The sequence below is a fragment of the Taudactylus pleione genome, unplaced genomic scaffold (genome assembly GCF_031769625.1).
Source record: "Taudactylus pleione unplaced genomic scaffold, aTauple2 ptg000259l, whole genome shotgun sequence".
NCBI lineage: Eukaryota > Metazoa > Chordata > Amphibia > Anura > Myobatrachidae > Taudactylus > Taudactylus pleione.
In genome coordinates, this window is record NW_028284661.1 from 3,846,197 (window position 1) to 3,861,400 (window position 15,204).

General features: G+C 45.0%; 1 protein-coding gene across 2 annotated transcripts in view; it reads right to left on the reverse strand.

The window, feature by feature from the left end:
• Positions 1-15,204, reverse strand: part of CEP85L (centrosomal protein 85L) — a 309,647-nt gene that overhangs the window by 175,611 nt on the left and 118,832 nt on the right. Inside the window, exon 1 of one of the 2 annotated variants that reach the window (XM_088480975.1) lies at positions 9,804-10,362. The exons of the other annotated variant lie outside the window; for it this stretch is intronic. Coding sequence (XP_088337101.1) covers positions 9,804-9,858 — 55 coding nt within the window. The 5' untranslated portion in view covers positions 9,859-10,362. Of the gene's footprint in view, positions 1-9,803; positions 10,363-15,204 lie in introns of those variants that run through there. 2 annotated transcript variants of the gene reach the window in all.

Genomic DNA, 15,204 nt, shown 5'->3' on the forward strand with positions numbered 1-15,204 from the left:
TAATAACAGAAGCATGATTTTTATTATTGCCAGTAAATATCTATGTAATCAACATTTTGCTGGGAGATTTGTTTGGTGTCTAGTCCTGAAAGCACCTCATTCAGCAACACTGAAATGTAAAAAACTCCATAAACGAGACTTACATAACATGGTATTATGTTGATCCTAAAACATCAGCTTGACCTATTTTCCTCATCTACCATCTATGACATAAAACACTAACAATTTATCAAAACCAGAAACATTTTTATGTAAAACCCTGTTTTGATCAGTAAAGTTCTTTCTAATTGAAGCCATTCAGGAGCAGATGGTTAAAACACAGGACTTCAGTGTTCAGTAAGAAATCATGGAGAAACTGGGGATCTGTACACCCAATCATAAATATAGTTGTTCATTGCTGAACTGTGCCACTCCTGTCAGGGGATAATAAAGATTTGTTAAACTAATAGGAGGAGCTTACAGTCTTGTGAATCCCCTTTTATATTCAATAGTATACAGCTTTAATACAAGATAATAGTAGTGAGTATGTAGTCTGTGCAATGTATGGGACTCACAGAGTATTTTTGTGGACACTAAATTAAAGGAAGGCAGTATAAGCAGCTGAGACTGTCTGCATGCTGCCAGTGTTTAGCATTATGAATGAATAACACAACCTTTTACAATGCTTGTTTTAAGTCATTTCTAGAAATAGCTAAACAAAACAAAAAAAGACAACAAAAGCTATTTATATAAAAATATCCATTTTAATCAACAGATACTTCGTCATCTTCAGTTGTCACAAATGTGCAAACAAACTACAGATTCCTTTTTTTTAAATCACAGGAAGAGATACAACAGCTAGCAGGATTAAATCAAGTGACGCAAGTTCGTACACACTGACAGATGTAATGGCCGATCAATTGATCAGCCAATATATCTGCTGCCCAGTCGGCCAGTGTGTACACATGATATGGCTGTGAACTGCGTCGTTCACAGACATATCGCATTGGCTGTGCTGCACAGCCGATGGACAGATATGTCTGCAGACATATCTATCCATCGGCAAGTGTGTATGGGTGGTCTGCAGACATATCAGTCCATCGGCAAGTGTGTATGGGTGGTCTGCAGACATATCAGTCCATCGGCAAGTGTGTATGGGTGGTCTGCAGACAACCCGTACACACACAATGGCAGCCTGCCCCTGACTCACCCCCCGGCCGCCGGGACCCGGGGGCACAAGCAGATGATGGCCGTTCAGTGTGTATGAACGACCATCATCTGCAGATATATCTGCCATGTGTGTACCCACCATTAGTAGGGATGAAATTCCCTGGAGTATGACTACCACTACATTAGGAAAGAACAGAAGTTATCTTATACTCAACTATATAGAAGTTTTATTAACACATGTATATAAAATAATATATATTATATATACACACACACATATTTACTATAACGGGCATATGAATTGGGCTTTAACTAGAAAAATCGGAGTTAAAGTTAATGAACAGTAACCACTACATGAACTACATAAGTGTTCAAACATACATGTTCAGATATCAATTTATCTCTTCTTCTTTTTTCCCTTCCCTTTTTGCTTTTGAGGCACAATAAAAGTTGCAACCCTAAACTAGACACTATGGGCCTGATTCAGACCCACTCGCGAGCGGCTGTCCGCTCGCAAGTGGGTCGATGGTCTGCACTGCGCATGCGCACGACGGAGGGAGCTCAGTCGTGCGCATGCGCGAGACGCGACGAGCGAAGGACTTTCCTTCGCTCGTAGTGTCTGATCAAAGGGGGCATGCTGTCGATGTTGATTGACAGCACGCCCCCTTTGGTAGGCGTACCGGGGGCGTGCCTGCCAGACGGAGGCGTTCCCTACCGTTAGAAGCCGGCCCCACTGACATCACTAGTGATGTCAGTGGGAGTGATTTTGGCTCTGATAGAGCCAAAATCACTCCTGGCCTTGCGGTTGAGAAACTCAACCGCAGGCTTCTGCTCGCATCGCGGCCATCATCCTGCACTCTCGTATATGCTCGTATATGGTGACCCACAGCTATACGAGCGTCCAGGAGGACGCTCCATATTTATGGAGGTGGGCCCTGATTCAGAGCGAACGCTCTGGTCAGAGCGTCCGGCTCTGAATCAGGGCCCATGTGCACTATTCAGTGTCAGTGTTGATGTTAGCCTGAATATTTTTAGAAAACAATGACAATAAGGGGGGGGGGGGGGGGTTAAACATTTTTCCTGCTAATTAGAATTAATCAACTTTCCTGCTCTTTTCATTTCTCTGTACAGATTACGTAATCCTGAGATGGCGTAATGTTTACACTGCAAAGCTGAGCTTTCCATTCTTCTATGAATCGCACCCACCAAACAAAAGTATGGAGATGCGACTCATACATGAAGCGGAGGTGCTGCCGAAGGAATAACCTTCTCCACTGTAACCCCCTGTATGAATTTCCAAAAGCAGTGAAAAGCCCTGTTTTTAGCTAAACAAGGCTTTTCATTGCTCTGTGACTAGACCCTATGTTTCCGGCACTTGTTTACCTTGCATTCATATTGTCCCCCCCACACACGCTCCCCCGTCTCCCATGTGGAGTTTCCAAGGGAGAGCGTGTGGTGGAGAAAAAAAATATGAATGCAAAGTAGACATATACTGCTCAGTTCACCAGTCTGGAAATGTATTTATTTCCAGACTGGTGAACTGAGCAGTATGCCGAGAGTCTGACATTTTGAGTCTAGGCTAAAAGCTTACCTTCCTGGTGGATTTAAATATCCAGTAGAAGTAGATAACCAGTTGCTAACAAGACGGACTGGCTGAGAGACTGATTGTTTGATCCTATGCTAATAGCTTACATAAGGGGTCTTCAACCCGTGGCCCGCCGAGCCATTCCCCGTGGCCCGCCGATGGTTCCTGGAGTGCAGACCACAGTAAGTGCAGTCTGCACTACACACAAACACACAGCCGCCGGCAGCGGTGTGTTTGTATTGACAGCCAGCCAATGAGAGTCAGACAGACTCTTATTGGCTGCTGCGCCCACTGCAGGAGCCGGGCTTGAGCTCACTCATGAGCTCCATATTCCGGCTCGCGCAATGGGCGATGGGAGTGACGTCCCATAATTCAGAGCGGGCCGACCCTGGAGGACGGAGGTGCGGACAGCGGCGAGAGTAGGAGCGGGGACCCAGGTAACTGTTTTGGGGTTTTTTTTAGTACGTGTGCGTCTTTGTCTGCACTGCTGGTGGGGACCACTACTGGGGCACTGCATCGGGGGACCACTACTGGGGGCACTATATAAATGGCACTACTGGGGGCATTGCATAGGGGGGGACACTACTGGGGGCACTACATAAGGGTGACCACTACTGCTGGGGGCACTGTATAGGGATGACCACTACCAGGGGTACTGTATAAGCAGCACTGCATAGGGGGCATCACTACTGGGGGCCTGCATAAGGTGGACCACTACTGGGGGCACTGTATAAGGGGCACTACTGGGGGCCTGCATAAGAGGAACCACTACTGGGGGCACGCACTGCATAGGGGGGGACACTACTGGGGGCACTATATAAGGGGGACCACTACTGGGGGCTCTGCATAGGGAGGACCACTAAAGGGGGCACTGTATAAGAAGCACTGCATAGGGGGCATCACTACTGGGGGACTGCATAAGGGGGGCCACTACTGGGGGCACTGTATAAGTGGCACTACTGGACACCTGCATAAGAGGAACAACTACTGGGGGCACTGCATGGGGGGGGACACTACTAGGGGCCATTATATAAGGGGTCCTAGTGGGGGAACTGCATAGGGGGACTACTACTGGGGCAGTGCATAATGGGGACCACTACTGGGGCCACTGCATAATACGGACCACTACTGGGGCCACTGTATAAGGGGCACTACTGAGGGAACTGCAGAGGGGGGCAGTTATGAGACATAATTAAAATTGTAGGAGGGGGCAGCTATGGGTCATAATTGTAGGAGGGGGCAGAGTTTAAATACCGCAGTATAGCTTAGTGGCCCTCGGCTTCGTTGATTTTTTTAATGTGGCCCACACTGCCTTAAAGGTTGAAGACCCCTGGCTTACATTGCCACCATCCTTAAATTGATATATACTACAGGTTGAGTCTCCCATATCCAAATATTCCAAAATACGGAATATTTTTAGCATGACTGAGAAAGTGAAACCTTTGCTTTCTGATGGTTCAATGTACACAAACTTTGTTTAAAGCACAAAATTATTAAAATACAGTATAAAATAACCTTCAGGCTGTGTGTATAGGGTGTATATGTAACAAATTAATTTCATGTATGTGCACAAACTTTTTTCACAAAATTATTAAAAATATTGTATAAAATTACCTGCAGGCTGGGTGTATAAGGTGTATATAGAACATAAATGCATTCTGTGTTTAGATTTGGGTCCCATTCCCAAGACATCTCATTACGGTATGCAATTATTCCAAAATACGAAATATTCCGTTATCCAAAATACCCCTGATTCCAAGCATTTTGGATATGGGAGACTCAACCTGTACTGTTAAAAGCAAATAACCAGTCACTAACAAGTGGTATCCAAGATTGCACCATGTGATTAAGAGTTTGGAGGCATACAATTATCTGAAGCCCAACTGGGATTAACACATACACCATTGCAACACCCCTGAGGAAGTCATTTATGACGAAACGTGTTGGGTGACAAGATATCAAGATCCAAAGTGGATACAGGACGTGTACTAACATCTGTCCCACAATGGTCAAGATGTCTACATATATGTGAGAATAAGTTTTAAATGTGCTATTATATTTTTTAATAAAACTGTGTACTAAACGGAAAGAAGGTTATTAGTTGTATTTGGGTGAACTCAGGTTGAAAAGGTTTCATAGTAGGCCCGATAGGAGGAATAAAAACATCACCCTTATCACCTCACAACACTATGTAATAGGGACAAAAATTATACTATATGAAGGGGGAATTGGATCTCATATAGAGTTGTATAATCCAGTTTAGACGGTCCTCAAAAAAACTAATTATATATATTATAATGCAATTCCATTTGAAATTGCTCTTTGCTGACACAGTTAATTAGGAACGCTCCTCCTCTACCATATGGGAGCAATAGCTCTGATGAGGATGCATGCAACATTTTCTGTGCATAAGTGCACCCATGTGACATTGGAGGAATGTTCCCCATTCATACATACATACATACATTATATATATATATATATATATATATATATATACACACACACACATACACACACACGGTGTGTATAATATATATATCTCCACACACACACACACATACATACACATTATATATATATATATATATAATCTTGAGGGCGCTGAAAGTGTGCACAGATATGAACAATGTTTTTGTTGCTAAATTAAATTAATCAATTCTTCTCCTTACGGCAAAGGTGAGTTTTCTTTTAATATACTCTGGTTCCAAAGATCAATGGGAGCATTTTCTTCATGTCCCCAGCATGGGACTTCTTCAGGGATACAATCAAAAATGAATGTATGTCAAACTGAAAGAGTAAAGGCGGGTATCCACTACTAGATATACAAACGAGAGCGCGATTATGACATTGCAATCGTGCTCTCGTTTGTATGTCTAGTGATGTGCCTAGACTGAACGTTCACTCGTTCAGTCCAGGCACATCCATCATCCCCGCACATGCTGAACCTGATGAGATCGTCAGGTTGACCAGCATGTACGGCGCGATGATAGATGTCGGAAGCGACCAGCGTGCACGCGCACCGCTGGTTGCTTCCGACCAAAACATGCCCGATGCATGCACGATTTGCAAGCGATTGCACGATAACGACGTCGTTATCATGCTATCGCTTGCTAAAATCGCCTAGTGGATACCCCCCTTTACTCTACAAGTTTGTACGTAGAATAGTATTCAATACTATTCTATATATGAACTTGTGGAGTAACTCTTTCAGTTTGACATACAGTAATTTTTGATTGTACCCAATTCTGGGGACAAAACACGTAGGGTCATATTTTGTCAGATCCATCTGCCATCTGTGAGGTTTCCCACCATAAAGCTCACCCCCATAGTGGTGTTGGTGTGAAGTTACATCTGTCCACAAAAGCGTTGGTTATTTGTTGCCATTTTATATGATGTAAGCTATTCTTATTTATTTGCTCAATTTTATTAAGAATAAACATTCTGATATTTTACTAATAAGGGGCCAATCAGTCATGTTTTGGATGATTTTCTGGTGAGAGGGTCTAATTCCAGGACGCTTTATTTCACTTACTTATGGGGCATCTTCTGAGTTGATCCATGAAGAAAATGCTCCTATTGGTCTTTGGAACCAGAGTATATTAAAATAATTTTTTGCAGAAACAAGGATTTTCCTTGTATACCGCAATTCTCACTTGGCGGTATATAAGGTAAGCCTAGAAGGATTTATTAACGTTTTCCTGCTACCTGAATAGCCGAAAACGTTAAGTGTTGTCTACAATGCGATGATGTAGGAGTAGATAGTAGCATTCCTGCATAGCTGGGATACTTAAATCATGGAATGCACTTCAATTTTAAATCGCTCTTTGCTGACACAGTTAATTAGGAACGCTCCTCCTCTACCACATGGGAGCAACAGCTCTGATGAGGATGCATGCAACGTTTTCTGTGCATAAGCGCACCCATGTGACATTGGAGGAATGTTCCCCATTCATGTCAAGATGTCAGCAATGAGCGAGAGGGTTCTGGGTTTAATTGTCCAACACATAAAATGCTGCATGCTTAGCAATACTGACAAGTGTCTTGCCAAGAGGCAGAGGACACGTTTTGCAATGTGTGTATAAGAGTCAGTCAGGGCTTCCCATACTTACAGCAACAGCTGTAGTCATACAGAAACTTTCTCAGTGTTGGACTTTGAAATAAATCCACAAAGCAGAACCATAAAAGCTTTGCTGAAAACTCAAACATAAGTGAAAGCTCCTGGTGAAGATTCCTCACTATACCTATACGTTTCAAAACACATTGTCAGTATATTGATAGTACTGGTGTAATAATAAGACCAACCTGACTTACCGTAAAGTTAAAGTGCACACAAAGAGTTTCAAAACTTGTAATTATAAAAATATCTGTAATCATACAGATTTCGTACAGAAATGTTATTACATTGGAACTATAACATGCTTTCTTTAACTACAATAGTCTATTACACACATGTAAACAATAAGTAATTCAGAATGTGAGCCAGTCATTAATCTTATGCAGAGCACATTTGTAGTATAGTCGCACAGTATTGAATCTAGGCCAAAATAACATTTAGAGGAGTTTTTATTATGGTGATGTCTAAGTGAAAACAGCTTTGCTACAGTGCATGAGAAAGGCTGCCTGCTCTCAGGAAAGGGGTGTTCAGTATCAGCATTGTGTCCCACTGATCAGCACCATGTTTCCATGAGCTAATTGCTAGCAGCACTGGCTGGTGAGGATGAGAATAGTGGTGGGTCAGTGCCTGAAGCCAGCCTGAAATCCCTCCCATTTCCTCTCCCCATCCAAATAGAGGCATCAAAACATAAAAAGCATAAGAAGCAATCTGCAAAAGCTTTACATGAAAGACTATACATCCAGAAGTTAGCAAATGTGGTTCTTTACACAAAATATATCAGACACTCAGAGCATGTACTACTGTACGACAACATATTTTAGCAAGATCCAACCACACAAAGAAATAACCAGCAAAAATGCCACAAGAAATATGAATAATGTTCGGTGTCCAAATGTGAAGGAAAAATAAGAACCTGGAAGTTACTATGACAAACACACACACACACAGAAAGCATAAAGCTGGTTTCAAGTAGATTAGCAGAAAAACAAATCCAGAGCACAATAGGAAGACCGTAATGGAGCAGACTGTGGGAAGGCTAATCACACATTAGGACTAAATGGGATTGTGTGTGGCTGTCACATTGTGGTCACGCTGAAGGCTGTCAAGTGAGATCTCCTCAGCTCACTTGAAACAAGAGTTAAGTTAGCTACACACTATGATATTTTTTCGGTCAGACCAACAATCGGCACAATTTTTCTGCCAGTGGAAGGAAGGTCCTGAAATCGGCAGCACACTATCGTTTAAATGAGAAATCTGACGATTTTTAGGCTCATGGATTGATAATTTGTATAGGTCCTCCCCCACAAGGATGATGAGGTAAACATAAAAAAAAATAGGAAATATGGTCTGATTATCGTGAATGCACAAACACTATATGATATCGGGGCCTTTTGGACAATATCTTCTGGCCATTTTGAACGATCTGATAACCGAAACAGAGTGTTTTCGGTCGTTTCTGGACCATTTTATCTGTGTTTGAACAGAACTCTCATGCCTAGACACTACATGATAAACAGATTGATTGGTGCAATAATTGTACGAGCGTGTACCTAGCTCTAGGGGGTGCACAAGCATGAGCACTTAGTAATATATTCAATATGCACTCTAACATTTAATTCTAATGGTGAATACACACGGGACGATCGGCAACGATATCGTTGTACGATCTCCCAGGTGTGCTGTATGTTCGATATCAAACATCCAGCACACCGTGTTCCCCTCCAACAATGGCCAATGACCCTCGATCTGCATGCACGGGTGATGGACAATATAGTTATTGTCCATACGTGCCCGTGCATCGCAGGTCGTTGGCCACCTAAAAATGCACAATATGAACGATATCGTTAATATCGTCCATTTTAATCGTACAGTGTGTACGCACCATAACACTCTAAGGGACATTTTAAAAACATTTCAGACTGCAATGTCCATCCTTGAAGGCGGTGTTGATATATTAATTCAAAATATAATTAAAACATTTATTGTATACAGGTAAATGTTTTCCTGGGACTTTCTTATAGGGACAAATGGTAAAGTGAAAACAAAAGCAGAACAGTACTGGATGTCAGAAGCTGGAATGGCCATCTGATCAATGAACATCCAGTAAACTAACTTCCTTTAAATGAGTCACAGACAGTCACCATTTAGCAATTAGGGGGCTAGAAAACTCCTGTAGATATAAGCACAAGATAAGATGTGTGCGGGTTTCAGATATTCTACGTAATATAAACGTCAAGCACAAAGTTGCAGTGTTTGGTACTGTTTGCATGCAAAATAACTTTCCATAGCGATATTATTAGGCTACTAAACAGTAATATGCATGATGAACTATTACTGAATCAAGTGTGAGAATGTATATGTAAATAAGGTATAGGGCTAGGCCTTTGTATACAGGTTACTGATTGACTGTTGAGCATGTACACTGGATACTTAGCTCTCTGGTTTTTGTATACTACCTATTCCACTAATGTATATATTACAACACTGACCAAAATACAAACAGTACTCTGCAAGTGAGAAATGCAACATTTTCAATAATCCAGAATATGGACATATCATTATCACCCTCCCCAATATATACCTCTGCATATAGGGAATCACACAATTCAGATAATACAAATAGTCCTGGGCAGTGATTACATGAGGCACAGGTAAACTCCTCCTATAAAAGGAAACCGTGGTGCACTGAATGAATGGCTTCACTATTCTATCAAGTAACTTTTTTATATGTGATTTAAATGATCTTTACTGCAGCGAGGAGAACAGAGCTGTCTGTACATAGACTATGGCGTGTGGATGACATGTGGATCCCCCGCTGTTATGTAGTCAGAGATATCTGAGCCACACATAACGGGGCACAGCAGCTTCCCATTGTCTGACAATGATCCCAGTGTGCATGTGCTGGAGCCAGGCTGTCAGTGGCAGCAGCACAGGGGGCTCAGGGACACGTACCTGGGGTGAAACTGCTGAATCCGGATCCGTAATCCGAGAGCATCCTCCCCCACATACCTGCGGGGGGCGTCACACCGGCTCAGGAGGGCAGTAAGTGCTACGTGCCACCAACGGGAAAGTGATTGCTAAGTACAGATCCGGGCTCAGGGCGGCCTGTGTGTAGCCGGGACACAAATCACTCTTTCATGCCGGCCTTAGGGTTCCATTCTCCGGATCCCCCATGTACTACCACACCGGCAGTCATTTCCTCTCCCCCCCTGTGATCTGTGTGTGAGGCTGGGGGTCTCCGGGGGCTCAGGGCCGGGATGCTGTGCGGCTGACTCCTGCCTGGGATGGAAGATTGCATGCGCGGACGGGAGGGGGAGAGCTGAGGAGGAGGATGGGCGGAGGCAGAAAGCAGAGCTCAGGCACTCCGACTCCAACGGCACTGACTACAGTCACTGCTAGCTGCTGCCAGTGACCAGTTCGGCGGCGGCACATAATCGCTTAGCACACACCCTCATACAGCGCCCGTAGCTCTCCCGTCCTCCTGGCACATCTATGTGCTGCTGTCCCTACTACAGTTCATGGTGCAGATCTGGCACACTCCAGCTTTCCTCCTTATGCACATACTTCCTCACCATCTGTTACTGATATTATCCTATGTGCATTTATTGGAGTATTTCAAAGGACATTTAAAAAAAAACGTAAATTCAAAGTCTTGTTTACAGCACTGTTTCTTTTTGCCTACTAAATTCATGAAACAGTTCCCTGTTTTCAACTAAAATAATGATTATTGAAGCGTAATATAATACCCTTTTTACACCGGAGCTAAAACCCGGGTTATTGAAAGGTTAACCTGGGCATCTCCCTGGTGTAAAAGGGGAGAGGATTGGATCGCTGGGTCGAATGACCCAGCAATCCAACCCAGGTAAACAGCAGGGTTTAACACGGGCTGTGAGAACAGCGCACTCCAGGTCACGATGACCTGGAGTGCGCTGCAAGCCGGCCAATTGGTCCGGCTTCAGTGGCGCTTGGAGATGATGTCATCTCCAAGCAACCACTTACATGCTGGACTCCGGTGTGAGCGACCACTTACATGCTGGACTCCGGTGTGAGCGGCGCCAACTCGGGAATATCCCGAGTCAGCACCGGCAAAATTCCGGCGCTGATCCGGATAAGAACCCTGGCCCTGATTCAGAGCCGGACGCTCTGACAGAGCGCTCGCTCTGAATCAGGGCCGACCTTGTTTTTTAGAGCGGCCTCCTGGCCGCTCGCTATAGCTGTGGGTGGTCACCCACAGCTATGCGAGCGGCCAGGAAGATGGTCAAGACCATCGTGACCATCGGGCTTGCGACGAGACCCTTGTGGTAGGGTCTCGTTGCCTCAAGCCCCAGAGTGCTTTCGGCTCTAACAGAGCCGAAAGCACTCCCACTGACATCACGTGATGGGAACGCCTCCGTCTGGGCAGCCACGCCCCCAGCCCGCCCACCAAAGGGGGCGTGCTGTCACTCAACATCGACAGCACGCCCCCTTTGGTATGAGACCCGGAGCGACGGATTGCCCGTCGCTATCCGGGTCTCGCGCCTGCGCACGACGGAGTCGGCTCCGTCGTGCGCATGCGCACTGGGCCACCATCGACCCGCTTGCTCGCGAATAGCGCTCGCGAACGGGTCTGAATCAGGACCCCTGTTCCAACTCCGGGTCAAACCCGGAATTTTGGTGGAAAAGGGGTATATCAGTCTTAAGGCCCCTCACACGGTGCAATTCAAAGTTGGTAAGATGTGTTGTACGATTGCCCTTGAAATTCTTCCCTTGAAATTTTTCATAAGATGTGGTCAAATGGTGTATGATTGATCGTTGCAATCATAGGATAAGATGCATAGAAGTGAATCAGGTTGTACTCAAAAGATCATAGATCTCTCTGCAAAACCATCTGATCTGCGATCCAACTAGAGGACGGGGACGCACATCGGGGTTGCAGAACACACAAAAAACACCTATTTTCATAAGATTGGTCTGCACAACCTGTTGAAACTGTCCATATCGAGTAAAAAAACTTACCATGTATGGGCACCTTCAAAGACATGCTGAAGTCACTGGGACTCTGGGGTGCTGTTTATCACAGTCCCTAAAACAGATTATGGGCTCATTTTATAAAAAATAACTAAATGGGCACGTAAAGTATCATATACTACGGCATCATAGCAATGCCTTATATACTAGTTTTAGGGGGATTCAATCAGGAAACCGGCTGACGTAAGCCCGACAGCCGGCTTCCCGATTGCTTTATCCCAGCGAGGGTTAAATGACAGGCGTCTAAATCTAGACGCCTGTCATTTTTCCGACGCCGGGAGACTGATCAAAGGGATTCCGTGCGCCGCGAGTGGACAGCCACTTTAGGTTTAGGGCACCCGGGGGGACTTAGGGTTAGGCACCCCCCCAGAGAGGGTTAGGCTAGGGGAAGGGAGGGTTAGGATTAGGCACCCCCGGGGGGGCTTAGGTTTAGGCAGCGGGGAAGGGGGGGGATAGGTTTAGGCACTTAGAGAGGGGGATTAGGGTTAGGCACCCCTAAGGAGGGTTAGGGGGGGTTAGGTTAGTTTGTACTTACCTAGGGACGATCGGGATTTCCAGCGCTGTCGGGCTGCCGCTGCCGAATCTCTGCATCTGTCGGGCTGACGCTGCCGGGAGTCGAACTGTCGGCCAAATGCGTTTTAGGGGTCAATGCAATTAGTTGCGAGGTGAGAGTTGCTATTTTCACTTCGAATTTGCAAAGCGAATTAATTTTGCAATCCAATTAACAAATCGAACTGAATCAGTCAGACTGAATTCGCAACTTTCCATTCGCACCTCCCTGAGGGTGAGAGATGGAAAGGAAAATCTTTATTTTAAGGATAAATGTCGGGACACTACTGAACCCTTTGGACACCCCCTAATAACTAATTAGGCAACTGGAAGTTTCCAATTAGCTTAATTAGTTAAATAATTACATTTTATGGGGTTAAAAAAAGATGTCCTCCAATTACCCCAAAATCCACTTTTTTGTTAGTTTAGGAACTCCAAATTTAATTACAATATTTTTTTAGTTGAAAAATAATTGTTTATCTTTTTTTATTTAATTTTTCAAGGTACCCTCAAAGTATCTCAAAATCACCCTTTTTCCTTCTTTTTTTTTTTTGCATTTCTCGTTTAATTCGTTTGAGATTAAACGAAAAAAGTTTTTCTATAATTTTCTTGCATATAAAAAAAAAACATAAATCAGCCATTTCACACCATTTAAAAATCTACAGTACCTTCCTAATGCCCACAAACAGCCTTCTATACAGTCCTGCTATCGAAATTATCCATTTTGGGGGGTCCAGGATGGTCTCCCCACAGTTTCATGCATTTCTCTCAAATCTCATTTGGCAGTTAATTCGCACACGGCAAGCGATCCAGAAAGGGAGTCATTAACTTCTCCACAGTAACACGCTTCCTGAATAGAACGAAGCAGTGAAAAGTCCTGTGTTCAGTTAAACAGAGCTTTTCACTACTTCATGAATAGACCCAATGCCTGGATTGCTTCTACATACTGTAGTCTGGGGAGAGAGATTAGTAGTTTAACGGAAAGCTCAACTTGAATACTTTCCTGCTCTCTTCAGGTCACCCGGCAGTTGTTCCCCCGCCTTTCAGCAGGTCTGATGTGACGTGTTAATCGACGCTGGCGAATGCGCAGACACCACGTCCATTCCAACTCAACGAAAGATCAGAGGACAGCAGAAGAAGACGGGATCGCCGGAGTCCTCTTTATCATTTCGCTGCGCCCCAAAGGTATGTATACATGAATTGCAATATAAAAAAAACTGATACGATATATAAAGAAACATATTATAGCGGATCCAGTAATACACATGAATATACCCCTTAGAGATATGAATAGACCCCTTAGAGACATACGTCACACATAGAGACAAACATATACGGGGAAGGTCACACATAGAGTCATACACATACAGGGAGGATTACCTGTGTCTCATATAGAGACACCCACATATAAAAGGAGGGTCACACATAGAAACACAAATACAGGCAGGGTCACATGTAGAGACACATGCATCCGGGGTGTATTAAGAGAGGGGGCTCATGTGCAGTTTCTGTCTGGGGCTCCCTCCTCTCGCTCCTGTGCACTGAGCGCAGCAATAAACTCTGGGCACTAGTCGGTACCCAGAGTCTACTGCGCATGCGCAGATCAACAGGGAAATCATTAGGAATCGGAGGTTTAGTCAAGAAAGGTAATGCAGTTACAGCCTAAGGAGCAGATTACTTAGGCAGGTTGCAGCCTGTGGGCCGTGAACAAGATGCGGCCTTTGGGCCATGTAGCAGCCTTGAGGGCTGGAATCCTTGGCTGGTTGCGCAGTGTGAGCCGTGAGCAAGATGCGACCTTTGGGCCATGTATCAGCCTTGAGGGCTGGTATGCCTTGGCTGGTAGTGGCTTGTGGGCCGTGTAGCAGCCTTGAGGGCTGGTATTCCTTGGCCGGTAACGGCCTGTGGGCCGTGAGCAAGATGCGGTCTCTGGGCCATGTAGCAGCCTTGAGGGCTGGTATGTCTTGGTTGGTAGAAATGAAGAAACCTAGTGTCGCCGAGTTGACACTAGTGATGGTACAGAGGAGTTGTACTTAAGACACTGGTTTGCAACTTGTGCCGTAGCGTACTAAGGACGCTGAGGTGCGGCCTATGTCGCCGGGTTGACACAGCGAGTGATGGTACGCTGGATTGCATACTAAGGATGCTGAGGTGCGGCCTATGTCACCAGATTGACACAAGTGATGGTAACTGGGTTGTGTTCTTTGGACGCTGAGGTGCGACCTGTGCTGCCGGGTGGACACAAGCCGCTGGTTTGCACACTCAGGACTGCGAGTGCACTCTGTGCCGCTGGGATGACACAAGCGGCTGGGAGCTGAAATGCACACCGTGATGCCTAGATGACACAAGCGGCAGGTGGCAGATGTTTTGCGGACCGTGCCGCTTCGATGGTACAAATGGCAGGGAAGAAATAAGGCTGACAGGATAACTGGAACTCGACTGGAAACAATAGGAGACTGACCACAACCGGAAACATGTGAAACGCTATTACTGGCATCAGAGCAGTGTTCACACCAGGAGGAAATAGAAGCAGGAGCCAATCAAGATCGATCCCGGCATGATGGACAGGAGGTAGGAGGAGTTTCAGTGAAGGCTCACCCGGCGTTCGCCTCGCCCTGCATGCGTAGTGCGGTGGCTTGTGACAGTACCACCCAACCTTGACGAGGGGTTAAAGAACCCCTAAACCCTGGTTTGTCAGGAAAGTTCTCAAAGAATTTTCTCTTCATGGTAGGAGCATGCAACGACCTTTCAGGAATCCATGAGCGCTCCTCCGGTCCATACCCTTTCCAGTGCACAAGAA